The following is a 21,254-nucleotide window of genomic DNA, read 5'->3' as shown; positions in this document are numbered from 1 at the left end:
GGCGGCGCTGCAGCGCCACGACCCCTACATCAGCCGCATCGTGGACGTGGCCAGCCAGGTGGCTCTGTACACGTTCGGCCACCGCGCCAACGAGTGGGTGCGTGCGGGGCCGGGGCGGGGGCGGGGGCGGGGGCGGGGGAGGCGGCGGGGCGGGGAGGCGGCGGCGGGGGCGGGGAGGGGGGCGGCGGGGGCGGCGGGCGGCGGCGGGGGGGGGCGGGCGGCGGGGCATGGGGGGGCGGGGGCGGCGGGCGGCGGGGGGGGGGGGGGGCGGGCGGCGGGGCATGGGGGGGCGGGGGCGGCGGGCGGCGGCGGGGGGGGGGGGCGGGCGGCGGGGGGGGGGGGGGGCGGGCGGCGGGGCATGTGGGGGCGGGGGCGGCGGGCGGCGGCGGGGGGGGGCGGGCGGCGGCGGGGGCGGGCGGCGGGGCATGTGGGGGCGGGGGGGGGGCGGGCGGCGGGGCATGGGGGGGCGGGGGCGGCGGGGGCGGGCGGCGGGGCATGTGGGGGCGGGGGCGGCGGGGCATGGGCAGGGGCGGCGGGGGGGGGGGCGGGGGCGGCGGGGCCGGGGCGGCGGCGGGGGTGGGGGGGCGGGGAAGGCGGGGCCGGGGCGGCGGCGGGGGGGGGGGGGGCGGGGGCCGGGGCGGGAGGCTCGGGGCGGAGGTCCGGACCCTTCAGACGCCCGGTGCTGCGGTGCGGGACCCCAAGAGCTGAGGGGGGCCGAGTCCCAGCGAGGCCGAGCCCCGCACCCCGGCCCTCGGACCCCCTCAGACCCCCTCACACCCCATCACACCCCCTCAGACCCCGGCCCTCAGACCCCCTCAGACCCCGGCCCTCAGACCCCCTCAGACCCCGGCCCTCAGACCCCGGCCGTCAGACCCCCTCAGACCCCCTCAGACCCCGGCCCTCAGACCCCGACTCTCAGACCCCCTCAGACCCCGGCCCTCAGACCCCCTCAGACCCCCTCAGACCCCGGCCCTCAGACCCCGACTCTCAGACCCCCTCAGACCCCGGCCCTCAGACCCCCTCAGACCCCCTCAGACCCCGGCCCTCAGACCCCGACCCTCAGACCCCCTCAGACCCCGGCCCTCAGACCCCCTCAGACCCCGGCCCTCAGACCCCGGCCCTCAGACCCCCTCAGACCCCCTCAGACCCCGACCCTCAGACCCCCTCAGACCCCGACCCTCAGACCCCCTCAGACCCCGGCCCTCAGACCCCCTCAGACCCCGACTCTCAGATCCCGACCCTCAGACCCCCTCAGACCCCGGCCCTCAGACCCCCTCAGACCCCGGCCCTCAGACCACCTCAGACCCCGGCCCTCAGACCCCCTCAGACCCCGACCCTCAGACCTCCTCAGACCCCCTCAGACCCCCTCAGACCCCGGCCCTCAGACCCCGACCCTCAGACCCCGGCCCTCAGACCCCGACCCTCAGACCCCCTCAGACCCCGACCCTCAGACCCCCTCAGACCCCGACCCTCAGACCCCCTCAGACCCCCTCAGTCCCCGACCCTCAGACCCCCTCAGACCCCGACCCTCAGACCCCCTCAGACCCCCTCAGACCCCGACCCTCAGACCCCCTCAGACCCCGGTCCTCAGACCCCCTCAGACCCCGGCCCTCAGACCCCCTCAGACCCCGACCCTCAGACCCCCTCAGACCCCGACTCTCAGAACCCGGCCCTGAACCCCTCGGACCCTGACCCTCAGACCCCGGCCCTCGGAGCCCCTTGGACCCCGGCCCTCTACCTCCCGCACCCCGACCCTCAGCAGACTTGGGGGGCTGTGGCGTGGCCCGTGTGACCAAGCACACTAAATATGTCATATATTGGGGAGGGGAATGGGGCTGGGACACCACCCAGCCTTGGAGCTGCACTGCTGGACTTCTCCCGGATGCACCACCCAGCAGTGACGGCCTGACTCTTGGTGCTTCCACAGCCAGAGGAACACTTTTAATTTTGTAACCCACCCTACTTTTTTCTCACGGTAATTTTTATGCAAAATTATATCATTATATAACTACCTATTATATTCAAATGAGTTCCAGAGCCAGGTAAGGATTTCAGTGGAATGTTCTCTATCCGCTTTCTCCAAGTCAGAAACACCCATGAACATGGGAGCCAGGGAGCCATCGCCCTGAGCATGTCCCCAGCCTGGACAGGAGCTAACCAGGGCATCCTGCACACAGAACCAGAGGGAGAAGGAAATTGGGGGCACAGCATTCACCTTACTTGGGGGAGACCCTGGAGTCCATCCCTAGCACCCCCCACAAAAAAAGAACAGAAAAAGGAAAAGAACCCCCAGGTTCTTCACAGTTTTGTTTTTAAGTTCTTGATGCAAAGAATCTAAGTCTGCTTTCCTAGCAGCCAAACTCAAACACAAAAACAAGAGTTCTCTAGTAGTAGTGGTTTAGCTGTAGGACCTAATGACACCTGACCAGGAGGCAAGCTGTTCCCAGTCACCTGGGAGATCATTGCCTACTTTACCTAAAAAAGCAGTGAGCAACAGTGGACAGTCTCTTCCACACTAAAACATAAATGTGTATGCGCAGGTATATGTGCGTATGCATATATACGTACATATACTTGTGTGTATGTATACACATACTGCTGCACACCCAAGTGCTGGGCTGTGGACAGGTCCTTAACCCTACAGATCGGCCTCCATAATGGCTGCAAGAGTGGGCAGGTCTCTGTCTCTGGAGAGCGTACACAGATGGGTGTGTTGCACACACAGATGGGGATGTGTTGCATGCGTGGACGGGGTGTTGCACGCACAGATGGCTGTGTTTCTGTCTTCCAGGAGAAGACCGACGTGGAAGGAACGCTGTTTGTGTACACAAGGTAAGACTGGTTTCCTCTCAGAATGGGCTGGTTTGGTTTTGTTGTCACATGTCTCCAAGTTCAGCCTTGTTACAAAGAGGAATAACACAGAGGAATTCTGGTTTGAAGCTTAGCTGGCAGCAGGAAGGGGCCACCACGTGACCCTGGCTGTGAGTCCTCATGGTGCTCACAGAGGCTGTGGACTGTTGTTCTGTGGCTCGGGACAGTGCACACCGTTCTTGGAGAGCAGGCCGGGCGGGGCTAGATCCCCCTTGCTGGTATCTGGAAAGAGCGTCACCAGCCCCCTTTCCCACCCAACTGCTCAGACAAGCACCATCCACAACTGAAGAGCTCTGCTCAGAGCCCGGGACTGACCAGAGCTGTCCCTTCTGCGGGCACACACGACACACACAGCTGTGGGGCTGACAGCGCACAGCAGCAGTAAACACCAGATCCTCAGCCTGTCCTGCACTCCGAGCCCAGAGCCTCAACACGATCGCCTCCGTCCACGCTGCTGGTCCTCGTCTGGCCTCCCTGTCGTGTCCACCCCGGTGTGGCCATCCTGGTGTCATGCCCCTCCCCAGCGGCCCGGCACCCGTGCTTCCTCCTCTTGTCAGCACCTTGCCCGCCCTGTGCCCAGTACAAGTCCAGCCCGAGCCCCTCCCAGGGTTTCATTCACACGTGAACCGCAGTGCAGGATACACCACCACAAGAGACGGGAGGTGACAAGGTAGGCTTGGCACTAGGTGGTCACAGAGGGACAGTGCCTGGCCACCATGGGGTCACGGCAAGGGGACACCCTGGCGAGGACCTGTGTCTGCCTGGGTCACCCAGCGGCAGGTGAGGCCGCGTGCAGTGGTGTGGGCTCAGCACGCTCACCTGCGGTGAGCGCTGCATTCCGGGCACAGGCGGGGCATTCCCTTGCCACTAGCCATCCCCAGGCGCCTCGCCGCATGGCTGTTACCAGGCAGACCCAGCCCGAGCCCGAGCCACCGCCATCAGCACCTGTGCTGTGTCACTCGGGTGCTTTCCGCTTAATGCGAAAGCAGCCAAGATTATTGAATGAAATGAACAACAACAACAAAAATACTGAGTGCCACATGTTTATTGAGAGCAATCTGTATAAGAGTGTATCCATGAAGCTGTTGCTTTATATGGAAGAAAGAAAACGCACATTCCCTCACATAAACTTCACTTATGGTCTGTCTCACAACTGCATTGGACCACCATTCAACTTTATAATTCGTTTCAGGCAATATTTAACGTTTTGTGTGGAAATTTCTTGGTATAATTTTGATGTATGCTCTGTGAACTACCAAGATCCTCTAAAACTATGTTAGAAAGATTTTAATAAATAATTACCAGCAGATGCTGGTGGCTCACATCTGTAATCCCAGCTACCCAAGATCTGAGGATCATGGTTCGAAGCCAGCCCAAGCAGGAAAGTCCTTGAAACTGTTATTGCCAATTAACCACCTGAAAACCAGAAGTGGAACTGTGGCACCAGTTGAGCAAAAAAGCTCAGGGACAACACCCAGACCATGAGATCAAGCCTCACAACTGAAAAAAAAAAAGTTACTGCCTTAAAGGAATTTACCAATAGGGATACAGACACACACACACACACACACACACACACACACACACGAGCTATTTTACTCAGGACAACCTGTCACTTAGGTGGTGATACATATTATATGTGTGTATATAATGGTGCTCACTGCAGAAATGCTGCTTTACATGAGTGCAGTCTGCATATGTGAATCTGTATACACACCTGAAGTTGTGTGTGAAACAGTACACACAAGGTTAGCATGTGCAGCCTGTATTTGAAGCTACATACAAAAGGTTACTTGTGTGCAGTCTGCATGTGTGGGACTGTTTGTGTAGAATGTTATGTGTGCAGTCCATGTACATGGGACCATATGCACAGATGTGTGCAGTCTGTGAAGGACCGCATGTGCAGAAAGTCGCATGCCATCCACGTGTGTGTGCACAGCAGGTGGAGGAGGCTTGCTGTAGGCCCCATGCACTAAGCGCTGTCCTTACCCTTTGTGATCCCCAGGTCGGCGTCTCCCAAGTATGGGTTCACCATCATGAACAGGCTGAGTATGGAGAACAGGACAGAGCCCATCACTAAAGACTTGGACCTCCAGCTCCAGGACCCCTTCCTCCTCTACAGAAATGCCAGATGTGAGTCTTGCACCGCGTGCTGTGGTATTACTTCTGAGGTTCGGCTGCGTGTCTGTCTTTGCATTCCTGCTTAGGGCTCAGCGTTTGCTAGTTTGGGAATGTTTAGCTTTGAGTGCAAGGCTGCCATGCCCTATGGCAGAGGCGGGAGCGTGGTCAGGATGCTGTGGACGCCTGGCTGGCAGCACCTTTCCCTCAGTCCCTATGACCAGGCACACAGATTAAGTGGGAGAGCCCGTACTCGAGAGATGCTGTCTGTGAATTCTTGATACATGCAAAATCCAAGTCCACAGGGTTTCAGCCTGTGGTCATATTGGAGTCACAGGAGCTAAGCACATAGTCTGGTTATATGTGAGGTGCAGAGGCACACGAATCTCCTGTCCTTGCTCCTCCAGCCTGACCACCTGTGTCGGGCCAGAGAGAGATTGATGCACCGCCTGCCTTCAGGGGCTTCGCATAGAGCGGGAGGAGCACTATCCAGTATGTACGTGTGTGTGTGTGTGTGAGTGTGAGCTTGTGTGCACGGGTGAAAGTGTAGCCTCACTTAGAATCAAGTCGTCCTGGTGCATGGGTTGCTCTCACATTCAGAGAATACAGGTTGGATTTTATAGGAGGAAATGGAAGCCATTCAGGTGAACCCTGGCTTTCCAGGGATCCTGGGGCAGGCAGGCAGGCAGGCAGGCAAGCAACATAGGGCGATATAAAGAGCAATGTGGGGAGAGGGTGGTAGCGGGAGAACGGTGCACACAGCCATGCGTAGAGCGAGAGACGGCTGGCTGCTGCCATCCGAGTGCTGTTCCCTAGCAGGTGTCATTGATGAGGTACGGAATGCGGTCTGAGTTTGTGTTATAGTTGCATCAGGTTTTATTTTCCTTTACGGACTGTCTGCTTCTGAGCTGAGTCACTACCTAATTCAGATCTTAAGAAAGTAACAAAAACACAGAACCCATGCCACGAGTGTGCGTCCCCGCCATCTGCGTTCGCTTTTATTCCAGGTAGGTGCTTGGACAGGGTGTGGCCTGTGGCCATCTCCAAGCGGCCCGCTGGGTGGACAGAGCTGTCCCATTTCCCAGAGACTCGGCACAAAAAGAAAAAGAACATGGAAAAAAAAAAACACCTTGTTAATTTTTTGTCAATCAGTTGACATGTTAAGATGGTGCTATATTGGGTTAAATAAAATGGGTTCCTAAGCTTGTGCCCACTTTGTTGTGTTTTTTAAGTTAGGGTTACGTGTGTGGCTCCCTCCTGTTCCTGCTGAACCTCACTGCTCTGGCTCATGTGCCCAACTTCCACACCTGCCGCTCCTTTCCAGGGTAATAGTCACACTTTGTGCGTGCAAAAGCCGAGACCCAGCAAGGTGACTGATGGACGGGTCACACACACACCCAGCATGCATCTTCGAGGTCTGCGGTGCCCTCAGCTAGGACTGCTGCTCCTTCCCTGCTATGGGCTATGAAGGACGGGAGTAGGTGTGTAACACAAGTGTGCAGGCCAGGTGGGTGGCAAATCTCCCTCACCCCCCGCCCCCTGGAGACAGCTGCTGTCTCCCACGGTCAGAGAAGAAAGGATTATTTCAGAAAATCTGGAAACCCCAAAATAAGCCTTTTCCTGAGTAGAAGGATTCACCTTCTGTTTTTCTCCCCATAGTCAGTTTTTAAAGCTGGATGTGGTGGTGCACACCTGTAATCCTGGCACTAGCGAGGCTGAAACACGAGGATCTCCAGTTCCAGGCCAGCCTGGCGACCCAGCGAGGCCCTGTCTCCAAAGAGCCATTTAGATGCCACTTTCTAGCTTCTGACCTGCCAGCCTTTCTCTAAAACATATTGCACAGTAAGCAATGAGCAGTGATGGAGCTCAGTTATATTATACAGCTTTTATAAAGTACTTAAACCTTCAAGCTCCATTTGAAAGACAGCAGTAAGAGTCAAATTATCTGCAAACAAGAGTGGGCCAGAATTCGGAAGCCGCATGCACAGCATGGAAGCTGCCTGTGAACCAGAAGGAAACCAGCCACCCCAGCGGAGTGCAGGCCCCTGCCAGGCACCGGCCGCCCCACCTCCCACTGTGTTCAGTGACACCAGATGATGGCAGAAAACAAACAGAGCTGGACCTGAAGGAATCTCCCAGTCCTTTCTATTCCTCTTAGTGTTACAATATTCTAGGATCGCATTGGTTCTGGGAGATTACGGCTGTCTTCCTGCTTGTGGCTGTTGACTCGGAAGGCCACCGGGTTACCTAGCTCTCCAAAACGCCATCCTGCCTCTCAGAATGGTGACAAAGCCGGGCCGCGTTACCACCCTGGCTAGCCCCGATTTGTTTTTCAGACTCCTTGTGTGTTTCAGAACACCTAGAAATGTCAAGACAATCTTCTGCCTTGTCAGATTTTAAGACCCTGAGACTTCATCGCCCCTTTTTTTAATCCAAAGCAGGGGGATTTGAACTCAAGGCCTCATATTTTCCCAGACATTTGCTCTGCCCGTGAACCATACCTCCAGCCCCTCTTTACTACTTCTTCAGCTTGGTTAGAAAAGGGTTAAAAGAACCCCGTGTAAATTTATTATGAAGACAGTGAACTCCACCCACAGGCAGTAATTTTGTTTTTCTACTTTGGGCATTGTGGCCCGAGGACGGGCTCCGTGGTGGTTCTTAGTCCTCAGTCCTTAGTTCTGCCCAAACTTCCTCCCACTTGTGGGCTACTCTGCGCCCCAGGCCTGCCCTTGGGCCTCGCCACGCTGATATGTCTCCTCGTACATGTACCCGGGGTGTTCCAGATGGTTCTGGGAGGTTATTGGACTCCAGGGGTCAGGGATCATGTGCACATCATTCTACAGCCCTCCAAACACTTGACAGTCCCCCATAGCACACACGGCCCTTTCCCTTCCCGTCTGCCCCTCGGCGTGAAGCCCCACAGTCCCTCGAGTCAGGAAGCAAGGAGGGCGGCTTCAGGTCCCACCGGGCGGGCAGTGAGGGCTGCCCTCACTAGCCTCCAGGACTTTCAGGTCTGGGCTGCTGACAAGAAAGGTAGGAGGCCACCGAAGCTTAAAAGTCACGATGTCACTAGCTCACCTCTAGCGTCTCTGAGCCGCCTCTGCCCTTTCCACAGACTTGGACTCTTCGTTACGGCCCCTTGCCCAGAGAGGTGTGTGTTCTAACAGATGCTGAAGCTGGCCCATCTACCGGACTCGTGTGCTGGACTGGGTGGCCCGACCTCAGACGCAGAGTAGCCTTTTGTTCCCCCTGCCAGTGCCTGTGCGGGCTGACGGGATGCAGACTCCCAGGAGACGATTCCTGTAAGGCACGGGTGTGCTGTGGGGTGCAGAAGGCACAGAACCATGCAGGTACGAGCTGGGTCGTGACAGCCAGCGGCGCACACGTGGGCGCCCGGGAGGCAGCCAGCGCCCCTGCATCAGGGGACGTGCACACACAGTGCAGGAACCAGCTCCCACGGCCACGGAGCCACAGACTGGCCGAGCACACCACCACGTCCCAGCGCCTTGTGGACTGGGACCCTGCCCTTGAGGCCTGGCCTTGTGTGACCTGCCATACTTGGGTCTGAGCGCCCAGTTTAGCATGGAGGAAAAAAACAACACTGGATCCCAGAAGATAAACAGTGACCTCGGCTGTGGTCGTCCCGACTGCTCTGCCTGTTCTGTGGATTCTTTCACACTTGTTTTTCGAACATAGTTGCAGATAACCAAGTTCTGGAATGAAAGCTGGAATCTGATTCACGAATGTCTGAAGCCACAGAAGGAAAACGTGTCGTGTCTCTGCGCCCTTTGGAGTTTGGGGAAAAGGAAAGCAATGTGGGCTAACGTCAGAACTACTCTGTGTACAGCCTGCGAGCTCTTATTCGGTAGCACAAAGCAGAGGGTGTGGCTTAACCGTGCACAGCATCAAGGACAGACAAAGGTCAAAAGGCAAAGCTTGAGGGCCAAGGCCCTGCTCTGTAGCCTGGCTGGCCAGAGTCTCTTGTGAAGGCCCCAGCTCTAACCAGGCTGTTAGTTAGAAGGGGGAGGGGAGCTGTTTTCACCAGCCAGGTTTCTACCCCCTCCCCCATTCTCATGAGCCTCGAGATGGACACGGCTTCCCCTCTGCCATGAGCCCTAGACCCCGAGATCCCAGCAGCCCCCGACGGGTGAGATCATGGCGCATGAGAAGAACCAGAGCAGGGGCTGAAGATAGCGGCACTGTGCGTGGCCACTGAGGCCGGTCGGGAGCTTGTTTTATGAGCCGTGTCCGTGTTTGGTCAGCAACACGGGCGCCAGAGGTGAGGAAAGAGCTGGCCAGGGCAGACATTCCAAAGGGGGCAGCAGGCGGCCTGCTCCCCATCACTGGACACTGGGACACCACGGGCTGCCCTGCCTTGCCGCCTCCACGCCGCCACCGCTGCCGCCACCGCCGCCTCCTCCCCCTCATCTCCCTCCTCCCCCCTCCCATGTGCTTCCAGCTTCCCCCCTTCTGCTCTTCCTTCCCTTTTTCCTCCGTCCACAGGAACTTTAGTTTTTAAAAAGGCGGTTCCAGCCTTTTATACCCTAGTGCAGAAGTGCCCGATGTGTAAGCAAGTGTTAGTGCTGGAGCCCCGGCCAGCTTGGGGGCTGTGCCCACCCAGGTGGCATCCAGCCCCCAGCTCCCCTGGTTCCGGGTTCCAGTCCCGTAGCTTTGTGTATCCTGATGGGCTTCCACCAAGTGTGCACCGTGCACCCCCAGCCTCTGCATCACACAGCAGCTCAAGCAGACATGCATGCCACACCTTACACCAGAAATCAAGTGTTCATCAAAGATTTTTTTTTTCTTTTGCCAGTCCTGGGGCTTGAACTTAGGGCCTGGGCGCTGTCCCTGAGCTTCTTTTGCTCCAGGCTAGCATCTACCACTTGAGCCACAGCGCCACTTCTGGCTTTTTCTGTGTATGTGGTACTGAGGAATGGAACCCAGGACTTCATGCACGGGAGGCGAGCGTTCTACCACTGAGCCACCTTCCCAGCCCGCATGTTCACCAAAACCACACTCGGCTGCACCTCCTCCTGGCGCAGCCTTCCTGGGAGGAGTGGGTTGGAAGACAGATGCTCAGACTTATCCTCAGATGCCCAGGAGAGACTTGTGTGACTCCCTGCCGCGCTCCCAGCTTTCCAGCAGGAAGAGAACTGACGTCTCAGGAAAAACAGGAAGAAGGAAAGGGAGAAGAAGAAAGGAAAGGAGGAAGGGGGAGAGGGAGGAGCGAGGGCAAGGCCAGGCCTCCCCAAGTCAGATGCCCTGCCCACTCAGCGCTCTTCCTTAGGTCAGGTGTGGCTTTGTCTCCTCCTGGTAAACTCTGCACAAGTGCTGGTCTGGGCTCTCATGCAGTGATCACAAGCTATTGTCCATTACTTAGTGTGATACGACGCCGACGACAAACGCTATTGATAGCCTGACTAGAAATAGCTCTGACCAGCACAGGTGGCAGGGGGCAGTTCCCTCGCAATCATCCAGCGCCACGCGAGCCCCCGCCCCCGCCCGTGTGAACCAGAGAAAACCATGCGCGCGCACAACAGTCCATGTCGGCTTGGTGACCTCTTCAGATTTATCAACTTGCAGTGTTTCCACTGGGGGGAAAATCCTCAAACAGAAAATGCCATTGTTGAAAATAATCTGCTGTCTGTGTGTGTGAGTGTGCGTCTCTGTCTTTCTCTCTGCCTGCCTGTGTCTGTGTGTGAGAGAGTCTGCCTGCCTGCCTGTGTCTGTTTTTCTGTGTGTGTGTGAGTCTCTCTCTGTCTGCCTGTGTCTTTCTGTCTGTGTCTGTGTGAGTCTTTCTCTGCCTGCCTGTGTCTGTCTTTCTGTCTATGTATGTGTAAATTTCTTCCTCTCTGCCTGCCTGTGTCTGCCTGTGGGTGTGTGTGACTCTCTGTCTGCCTGCCTCTGTCTTTCTTTCTGTCTGTGTCTGTGTGAGTCTCTTCCTCTCTGCCTGCCTGTGTCTTTCTGTCTGTGTGTATGTGTGAGTCCCTCTCCCCCACCCCTCTCTCTTCTGCCTGCCTGTCTCTTGCCTAATGCCTGAAGCATTGCTTTTTTCCCACTGAGAATTTTTCAAGAATGGCCTCAGGCCCTGTTGGATTTTAGGCAAAACCTCACAGCTGTGCTCTTAGGGATCCCGCTCAAACACAGCGAAGGCTGACAGTCCAGCGCTCGTGTGTCGTTCTCGCCCCCCGCCCCCCCCCCCCCGGCCGCCCCGTCTCTCCCCTCGGGCCCCTTACCTCCAGGAGAGACGTAGACGCAGCGGAGTGGAGCCTCGTACACCAGTGTGCCCTTGAAGCTGGCCCCCAAGTCCACGGAGGGCTCACTGGACAGTGGCCGGTAGGCAGGCGTGGTGGGCTGCACCAGGGCTTGGAACATTGTGAGTTCCTGCTAACTTCACTTTAAAAGAAAAAAACCACGATGGCCTTTTCGCCTTGTATTTTTTTTTGAGATTCAGTAAAAACACTGGGCACAACATCTCAGAGCCATAGCGCTTGCACAAGCCCCATTCCTTCTGAGTCCTAGAACTCTGAAAGCAGCCCTCTTGGGGAGGGCCGGGGGCTGCGTCCCGGGCCCCCAAGGCTTTGCAGGGAGCCCTGGGTTCAAATGTGGAGTCAGCGGCCCCTGTCAGCCCAGCAGCCCAACACCTCCTGCAGCTCTGGTCTTTGTCCATCACCACGCCACTTGGCTGGACAGGCCCAGGGCTGCTGGGGGCTGGCGGGCCGAGCGCAGAACACGTCACATGGAACACGCCCTCGGCCTCACCAGAGCCCACGGCCCCCAGGGGTGGGACTGAGGCAGGGAGAAGAAGCAGGCAGCCTTTTGTCGCTGTTAAGCCTTCTGATTCCCAGACCAAATGGTCTGTGGTTCTCCATCCCTCTCCCCCAAAAAGGTCCCCAGGTCTCTAAACTTCAGTGTCCAACCTAAACATGAACTGGGTGAGAAGATTTCAGAGCAGTCCCAGTTTCATACATAGATTTTAAAAAAACAGAAACAGGTTGATTAGAGGTGAGTCACAGCTGGGCCCTAAAGAACGGTCACTCGGGTGCGTCGGCGGCTGTGGCCAGCCCTCTCCTCAGTGTCGCGGGAGAAAGAGCTTCTCTGGAGCTGGACCCAGCATGGACCCAGACCCAGGTCCAGCCCACTTGTATCTAAGGAACAGGAGGGCAGGGCCCCAGAGGTGGCAGTCGGTGGGGACAGTGGGGAGCGAGGGCTGTGCTGGGGGCACACCCTGAACTGGAAGTTCACAAATAGATGCTTCACTTCAGGCCCACACGAAATTCTTTATGGAACCCGTCCTCTTCAGAACTCCGGCGTTCTGATTTTTCTCTGTGAAGATGGTCAGTCCCAAGGAGGAACACACGTGTGTGTGCGTGTGCACTGCCCCGCCCAGAGCACGGCGTGGTGCGAGAGAGGCCCGGAAGGCTTAGTTTCCTCCATCTGCTCCCTTAAAAATTCCTTCTGCAGCCATGATTACTAAAACAAAATGCAAAGCCCACTACCAGCTACAAGCAAGCTAGTGATCCAGGTTCACGAAGCTCCTCTTTAAGATAGCCACGTAAAATAGCACTCAGAAGATAATCTCTCCTACCTTCCGACATCTTGAGTGACTACCACCACCAGGAAGCACAAACACCACACCTTGGGCCCTGGCCGGGTAACGGGGTATGTGGGGGGAGGGGGGAGAGAGGGTATTAGAGCATCATGGGCCGGGGGTGAGGAACAGTGGTCAAGGTCACAGTCAAGGTCATCCAGGGGCCACAGGGACAGTCCCAGTGAATCCCCTGTACCACTTACCCATGCTAAGAACAAGGCAGAAGGCAAAGAGAGCTAAAGGGGACAGAGCTGTCTCTATGACAACGTAGCATTAATGCTGCTAATAAACATTTTGGAAGTCGGAGTCTTGTTGTTTTCCTCCAAACCATATTTCGTTATTTTTTAATCACTGTATAATATTGCTGCTGTGTTGGGTGAAGTGTTTAGAAGTACACAAGGAGTGCGTGTCTTCTTTATGTGATTACTACCACCCAGTCCTTGGTTAAGATATTTATAAATGATCCTGGCGCCACTCCAGCCTGTGCTACACACTAAATTTAGTATGCAGCTCACTTGTAGCAGAGTAAGGGAGGCAGTAGCAGGTAGGTACATCATACCACACATTCTTTTACTACTGAGTAAATCATAATTGTTCATAACTATTGAACGTTTGTAAACTTTCAGTACAAACCATTTGAAGTCAGATGTATTATTTAAAGTTTCTCTATTTTTCCCCCAGTAGCCTCTTCTAAACAGCTCACCAAGTCAGATTTTCAGTTAACATATTGTCGGGGGAGACTGGAGGGGGCGTGGCATGATTTGAGCATCAGATTTCTGAATATTTAAAAACGAAGATGAAATGTGCAAATGCAATATAGAAACAATTGTGTCTTAAGCCAGAAGTTTAGAAACCCTGTGTTCATGCGCGTCTAGATTCGCTTGTTTAACAAGAATTTACTAACACCCCCTAGAATTCGGTGCTGCTTTTTTTTTTTTTTTTTAAGGAAAAGACACTTTACTGGCTATGTGTGTTTGTGTGCATGTCAGAGAGAGCGAGTCCTCTGCTTTTAAGAGTTCCAGTGCTTTAACGTCCGTGTTGGTGGTGGTTATGGAATAAATCACTTTGGTACATAAGTTATGTGCTGTCCTCTGAGATGGAGTGGGGCGTTCTTTCCATGCTGTGCTTTGAGGCTGCCCACCGTTCCTCTCCCTGATGTGTTTTGCAGTGTCCATCTATGGAATCTGGTTCTATGATAAGGAAGAGTGCCAGAGGATTGCGGAGCTCATGAAAAAGTGAGTGAGGACGAGGAGGCCCAGGCCCGCTGGCCATCTGCTTCCTCCCAGGCCGCTCCTGCTCCCCCGCACCCACAGTCAGCGTTAGGGGCCCATAGTCTCTCCTTTCCATCTGGAGGTATGGGAGTTCATGTCTGCTCAGGGATAATCTGGGGTTCCTGTCTACTCGGGTCAGCAGCTGCTCCAGGTCTCCCTCTCCCTCCTCTTGTAAGTCTTGTTCTTTCCATCTCACGATGCTTTGTGGGGTTCCCGCACTGCATTCTGGGAACTCTCAGCACCCCACCTGATCACACGCCCCCCCCCCCCCCCCCCCCCCCCGCCTCTCTGGTAACACAGGCAGGAGGCCCCCACCCACTGGCCCCTCTTGAGCTCCTGGCCCTGCTCACCACAATTGGTTTCTGGGAGTGGATGAAGGGCCACCTGGCCTGGAACCTGGGACTCAGGGCGGCGGCTGCCCACAGGGGTGACCTGCACCCCCAGATTCCACCTCAACCCCGGTGCTGTGAACCAGCCAGAGGGAGCCCGTGGAAACAAGCAGCCTGGGGGCGGGGGGGGGGGTGCCTTTTTGTAAATAAAATTTGATTCCTGAAGATCTAACATGTGAGAGCTAATTTTAGGTAAGTAGCTAAGTTGCAGATGGTGATTAAGTTTTGTTCAGACTGGTATTTACCGCCAGGCAGCTCGTCCCTGGAACACTCGTTATTGTAAACGTGCTGCGGACAACAATAGCCAGATTCCAGATAGATGAGAAGCATCCTGAGGCCGAGCCAGAGGCCGTGCGAGTCACAGCCCTTGGGTGGCTAGTGGCTGGGCGCTGGGCAGGCAGGCCCGGAAGAGCCTCGGGGGTCAGAACCGTAGGGGAGCGCCTTGCATTGCTCTAAGCGGCAGTTTACCTATTGCCAGTGCTCAGATGTAACTTGGGCCCCGCTTGCTTGGTGTTCTGCCTCTTGAGCCACGCCCTCCACCCCTTTTGTGCTTTTGTTAGTTTTCAGATGGGCCCCAGCTCGCATTCCCTCCACCCTGGTCCTTGCTCATTCAGCCCGGGCCTCGCCAGCTCTGCCCCAGGCGGGGGGGGGGGGGGGGGGGGGCCCGCAAACACCAGTCCTCGGACCTCCACCTCCTGTGGCTGTGGGGGTGCAGGGTCATGCTGAGTTAGGGTGAGCGCTTTGCTCTTTCCACCTTATGTGGGGACAGGTGGGAAGCAGTGCCATGCACCATGCTGCCTTGTCAGTGAGTGAGCAAACAAGACACAGGCATTGCTTCTACAAGGGGCAGAGTTGTGCCATGTGGGGCACAGGTGCCCGCAGCTCCGCTCACCCGGCCAGTTCCTTAAAACCACCACGCACTCGTATTTGTAAATAACCGCTGGGTGAACTTGGTGGGTGGGCAGGAGCCACCGGCACTGACCTGGCTCTCTGGGCCTTCCCCCTTCCCTCTTCTAGTCTGACTCCGTCTGAACAGCTGTGCCCTCTTTGCCTTTCCCCTTCCCCCTTCTAGCCTGACTCAGTCGGAACAGTTGCGTGCTGGCACCGGCATCCCCCCCATCATGCTCAGTGCGGGAGAGGGCCAAGAGGCGGACATACTCCGCATGCTCACCAAGGCCAGGGACGAGTACACCAAGGGGAGTCCACGCGGGGCGCTGCCCAGGGAGGAGCACGCGAAGGTGAGTCATGCTGTGGGCCAGGCCTCGCTGTCTGGGCACTTGGCTCTCACGGCTGACACCTGTCCATACGACAGCCCTGGAAATGCTTTAAGGCACTGAATTGTGCAAGTTTGGACCGGACATGTTCCCCGCTGGAGCTCATGGTGCTGGAGTCGAAGGGAGGAAATCCGTCGAGACAGAGTCTGCCGGCCAGATGGCTCGTACCCCAACCACCTTTCTCTCTTCCAGTGTCAAACCTGTTCTGAGCCCAAACGGATAGCCAGCTCCTCTGCCATCCATGACAACCCCAACCTGATCAAGCCCATCCCCGTGAAGCCCGGGGACGGCCACCCTCAGAGCGGGCCTCAGCGCAGCCAGGTGCGCCCCCGGGGCGGGTCAGGAGGGGAGGGAGAGACGAAGTACCTGTCCAGGCCAAGACAGATTGCGTGCAGCGAGGGTTTGGGGGTGTTCCTGGGGCTCAAATGCAGAGGTCTGCACTGGCCAAACAGGTGCTCTGCCACTTCACAACACGCCCAGACCTTTGTGCTTCAATGTCTTTTGTCAAACAGTCTTAAGCTTTTATCTGGGTTAGACTGGAATTCTCCTTATCCAACTGGAGTTACTGTGGTAAACAGGGGACTTGCTTGTGTGATTCTGTGAAAAGCCACCAGAACCCTGTGAAGGCCTCAGGCTAAGTTCTCAAAGAGGTGGTTTATCTCTCCACGTCTGTAACTCTGCCTGCGCATGCCCCATCCTGGGACCTGGGCCCACGAGTCCATCCGACCAGTTGGTCAATCCTAATACGTGTCAGCTCTCCTGAGAGACGCCTCTGGAGAGCAGTGTGAAGCATAAGCCTTCGCAAAGCCTCCGATTGTTCTAGCTAGCTCCCAGTATTTCTTGTGGTCCCCCAAAGCCCCCACGTGGATAAGACTGAGTTGTCAGGGCAGCCACACCCACACTGCACGCGGCACGGGCTCCCGTGTCTTCATTTCCTCCAGGCCTCGGACCCTGAGCCCCAGCACCTGTCCTTGACCACTCTGTTTGGGAAGCCTGGCGGAGCGCCCTGCCCCAGAGCTACGGAGTCCCCGCAGCTGCAGACGACGCCCCCGGGCCGGCAGGGGACTCCCGTGGCCAGGCTCTGCCCAGCGATTCAGAAACTCATGGTTGGGAGCACGGAGCTACGCCCGCTGGCCGAGCTCCCAGAAGGGCATCCCTGCGGCGCCCATCCTGTGGGGGACCTGGCCCCCCGCCCAGTCCCCCCAGGCTCGCCCCGCCACACACACAGGACTTCCAGACCCCAGAGCCTGCTGGAGACGCTGCAGGGGGCCCCTGACCCCTCCACCCCCACTCTCCCCAGCCCCGCCGCCCAGCTCCCCCTCCCGCCCCCTCCCCGAGGCCCTGGGGAGGGGAGCCCCGCGCCCCAGCCCGGCAGCCCTGGAGCTCTGCCCCCACGGGAGCTGCTGAGAAAGCTCCAGGCCGTGCAGCAGCAGCAGGAGCTCCAGGTGGGCCCGAGGCCAGCCCTGGCCGCCAGGTTCCCAGTGGTGGCCCAGAGCTCCGGGACGGGGACACCCTGGGAGAAGCCGGCTGCTCTCATGCAGGTAAGCGCCTGCCTGTCCAGAGACGAAACCGGGGGGGGGGGGGGGGGGGGGTGCGGTGCAGCCACATTTACAGCCGGCTCCAGACAGGCAGCGCCCCTCCCCCACCCCTCCAGAGAGCAGAGGGAGAGCTTCCTCCTGTCTGTCGGAAGGTCTTAAGACCAGCACAGACCTGGGGGCGGTGGATGCGACCCCCCCCCCCTTGACTGTGGGCTGGTTGGTTTAGAGACTGGTTGAGGCGTTCTGTGACATGAGGCCCGCGTGGGCCCTCAGAGCCCACAGTCCTGCAGGCACTCAGCCCACACAGGCAGGAGCCACGCTGGATGCCCCGGCCTATGCGCCGGGGAGCACTGCCCAGGGAGGAGCGAGCGGGCTGCTGCCTCCACAGAGGCTCGGGAGGAGCAGGCGTGCCTTTGGCCTCCCTGTGCACTAGCTGCCGGGAAGGGGTCCCCAAGTCCGCTGGTAGCTAGAAACGGAGGGATCCGCTCAGTCCACATCTGTCCCCTGTGACACCCACTGGGAGCACGCTGGTGTCAGTGACGCGTGTGCTGGGGCTTGGCCTGCTGCGTTGGGCAGCCTCCTGTCCCTGGGACGTGGCCCGAGCCTGCTGCCCTCTCCCCGAGGACGTGTCTGCAGCCCACCCTCCTCTCAGTGCTTGGTGTCCACTTTGCGAACACCTGCTCCTTTTTCTATTTGCTGCCTTAGAATTCGAGAATCGGGGTGAGCAGCCTGACGTGAATTCCTGCCTAATTCCTTTTCCTTTCAGCATTGACAAATGTCAGGGGGCAGATGAGGGAAGTGCATGTGTGGCCCACGCCGGGCACCCCACACTGGGCTCCCCACAGCCCCCCACAAAGTGCTCACAGGAGCAGACAGCCCCCTTCCCCCAGGTACTTTGCCCCGGAAATGCCACAGCCATGATGCTGCATCGCCGCCCACCCAAACCCAAGTTCCCTGTGTTCTTGGGGTACCGGAAGGCTGGGAAGCGCCTCACTCTGCTCCCAAGCCAGACACGCGCACCAGCCCTCAGGGACCGGCGTGCCATGGCATGGCTGTGTCAGGTCCATCAGCTAAGTGAGTGGACAGCCCAGAAGTACCTGCTCCCCACAGGCAGGGCCTCTGAGGACAGGGCCAGAGAGGGGTGCCCCGCAAGTCACCCACGAGAGCCGCCCTGCCCACGGGGCGCAGGTCAGGACCGTGGGCAGCCAGGCTGAGTGGGGGCGGCAGGCCTACACACTGAACAGGAAGGGAAATAGCCTGAAAAGGCCCTGCCCATTGCTCATGCTGGGCCTGCGCAGCCAGAGCAGTCTGCACAGAGGTGCTCAGCGAAGGCGGGGGGGTGGAGCGGGACCCACGGCCTGCGGGCCCCTCCGCCAGGGCAGCAGCTCGGCCGGGCCTGGAGGTGGTGCCCGTGGGGCCCAGCGGTGCAGAGCTGTGGCTCGGGTGGCGCATGAGTTCCTCAACCCCACCCATCTGCCGTGCACAGGCCACTTCGCCCCAGCGCGTCGCAGCGGGAGCGGCCCACGTCCTGCTCATGTCGCCCACCGCCTCCACCCAGGCCCCGGCCAGCGACAGAGAGGGAGGCCAGGAAGCCCCCGGCCTGCTGCTGCCCCTGCGGATCCCCGAGCGGCCCTCGCTGGGGGCCCCAGGCCCGCTCAGCAGGCCGCAGCTCCAGGAAGCGCTGCTGTACCTCGTCCAGGTAAGCGACTGCTGCTTCGCTTCCCATCCAACCACGACTTCTGTCGAGACGGCCTGCCTGGCCCCGAGAAGGATGGCTGCCGAGCCCGGTACGGGAGACTGCAGTGAAACTACCCACTGCCCTCCAGCCTGTCCAGGGCCAAGCCGGCACCTGTCAGGAGGCCAGGGCCGTCCTGGGCCAGTGACACCCTGAGCTCCAGCAGACAGAGCAGGTCACGATGGGCAGGGAGGCAAGCGCCGGCCGTGTGTGCCACGGGCACAGCCACAAACAGTTCCGAAGCTGGCCACGAGCCGGCCGTGTGTGCCACGGGCACAGCCACAAACAGTTCCAAAGCTGGCCACGAGCCGGCCGTGTGTGCCACAGCATGGCCACAAACAGTTCCGAAGCTGGCCACGAGGCGGCCGTGTGTGCCACAGCATGGCCACAAACAGTTCCGAAGCTGGCCACGAGCCGGCCGTGTGTGCCACAGCACAGCCACAAACAGTTCCGAAGCTGGCCACGAGCCGGCCGTGTGTGCCACAGCACAGCCACAAACAGTTCTGAAGCTGGCCACGAGCTAGGGCGTGTGTGCCATGGGCACAGCCACAAACAGTTCTGAAGCTGGCCACGAGCCGGCCGTGTGTGCCACAGCATGGCCACAAACAGTTCCGAAGCTGGCCACGAGCCGGCTGTGTGTGCCACGGGCACAGCCACAAATAGTTCCGAAGCTGGCCACGAGCTAGGGCGTGTGTGCCACGGGCACAGCCACAAACAGTTCTGAAGCTGGCCACGAGCCGGCCGTGTGTGCCACAGCACAGCCACAAACAGTTCTGAAGCTGGCCACGAGCCGGCTGTGTGTGCCACGGGTACAGCCACAAATAGTTCCGAAGCTGGCCACGAGCTAGGGCGTGTATGCCACGGGCACAGCCACAAACAGTTCCGAAGCTGGCCACGAGCCGGCCGTGTGTGCCACGGGCACAGCCACAAATAGGTCTGAAGCTGGCCACGAGCCAGCCGTGTGTGCCATGGGCACGGCCACAAACGGTTCCGAAGCTGGCCACGCAGCATCTGTGCTCTGCACAGTTGACCCCCCCCCCTTGTCGGCAAGCCCCCTCCCCAAGGGCAACCTGCCCCGCCCTCGCCCCCTGCCCACCCCCAGGAGGGGGCTCTGTCCCCACACACAGGAGGTTACAGGCTCCAGCCTCCCAGCCCCCTGCGAGAGGTCACAGGTCCCGGCTTCCCTGTTGGTTTCCAGAATGACGACAGCTTCCTGAACATGATCTATGAAGCCTATCTCTTCAGCATGGCGCAGGCCGCCCTGCGGGGACCCACGTGAGCCGCAGCAGCCGTGTCCTGAGACCCGTCCCTCCCAGGGAAGCACCGCTGCCGTGTGTTTCCGCCAGCCGGAGCCCGGTGCTGCACAGTAAAGGGTTTGTGTGGTTGAGCTCCTGTGGTTGGCCCTGTGTGAGAACCCCTGGCACCCGCGCCGTAGCTCCAGACTCGGGGAGGCCTCCGTCCAGGCCACGCAGCGAATGCCGAGGTCAAACTCACACCCCCGGTGCCAGGCTAGGAAGGAAACCGTTCCTTTCTCTTTCCATAATCTCCTTGGTTCTCACCCAAGCCAGGGCACCGGCCAGCCACCAGGGGGCAATGTCCACCACGGTTACCCGTGGGAGTGAGAACACTTTTCCCTAGGCCACCCATGGTCATAGTACATCTGCTGTGCTTGCCTGGCCCCAAGGTGTCCACACCATGTCTGCATGGCCGTGGCCTACCTGCGCCTGACGTGTCCACGTGGTGGACAGCTTTCATGTCCCCCAGGCGGGGGGTGACACGGGGACTATGGAAGGCCAGGACCTGGGTCAGCAGCACCTGTTCTGGGCCTGGCAGGGGAGGTGGTGGCCTCAGGGGCAGAGGATGAGATTTTCTGCTGCCCAGGCCTGAAGGGCGCATGGGGCCCCATGTTCCTTTGTCCCCATTTGTTCTGCAGACAAGTGTTCTTACTCTGGGGCCCCCAGGGGCCGGCTTCCTCACACCCTGGGGCTTCGGGCCTTTGCGGGGACCACGAGGCTCCTCCCCAGCTCTGAGGAGAGGCGGGGCGGGCTCCACCTCCTACAGCCGCCACAAAGTGACAAACCTCGGAGACCTAACCTGCAGAAGGCCAGCGGCACATGAGAAACGGGAGGGCCGGGCTATCATCCCAGCTACTCAGGAGGCTGAGATCTGAGGATCATGGTTCAATCCAGCCTGGGCAGGAGAGTCCCTGAGACTCTTATTTTCAGTAAGCCACTAAAAAAAGTGGAAAGTGAGGCTGTGGCTCAAGTGTTAGAGCACCAGCCTTGAGTAAAACTGAAGGACAGAACCCAGGTCCTGGGTTCAAGCCCCAGGACCAAACACAGACATGCATGCATGCACACATAAGCACACGCATGCATGTGCACACGCACGTGGCAGATGGCGCTGCAGGCCCTGGGCGGTGTGCTGCATGGCCTTGGCCCCGCACATCTGACCACAGTTAAAAGTA

General features: G+C 58.6%; 1 protein-coding gene across 1 annotated transcript in view; it reads left to right on the top strand.

Annotated features, from left to right (window-relative positions):
• Dcp1b (decapping mRNA 1B) overlaps positions 1-20,971 on the top strand; it is a 21,024-nt gene extending 53 nt beyond the window's left edge. Inside the window, exons 1-9 of the mRNA XM_042673284.1 lie at positions 1-97; positions 2,792-2,832; positions 4,877-5,004; positions 13,749-13,815; positions 15,313-15,478; positions 15,707-15,835; positions 16,456-17,055; positions 18,539-18,751; positions 19,986-20,971. The exon at positions 1-97 is cut by the window's left edge and continues 53 nt beyond it. Coding sequence (XP_042529218.1) covers positions 1-97; positions 2,792-2,832; positions 4,877-5,004; positions 13,749-13,815; positions 15,313-15,478; positions 15,707-15,835; positions 16,456-17,055; positions 18,539-18,751; positions 19,986-20,066 — 1,522 coding nt within the window. The 3' untranslated portion in view covers positions 20,067-20,971. The remainder of the gene's footprint in view (positions 98-2,791; positions 2,833-4,876; positions 5,005-13,748; positions 13,816-15,312; positions 15,479-15,706; positions 15,836-16,455; positions 17,056-18,538; positions 18,752-19,985) is intronic.
• The last annotated feature ends 283 nt before the right edge of the window (positions 20,972-21,254 follow it).

This window comes from Dipodomys spectabilis, unplaced genomic scaffold, assembly GCF_019054845.1.
Source record: "Dipodomys spectabilis isolate Male_0828 unplaced genomic scaffold, ASM1905484v1 ptg000795l, whole genome shotgun sequence".
NCBI lineage: Eukaryota > Metazoa > Chordata > Mammalia > Rodentia > Heteromyidae > Dipodomys > Dipodomys spectabilis.
This window is presented reverse-complemented; position numbering and strand designations above follow the sequence as displayed.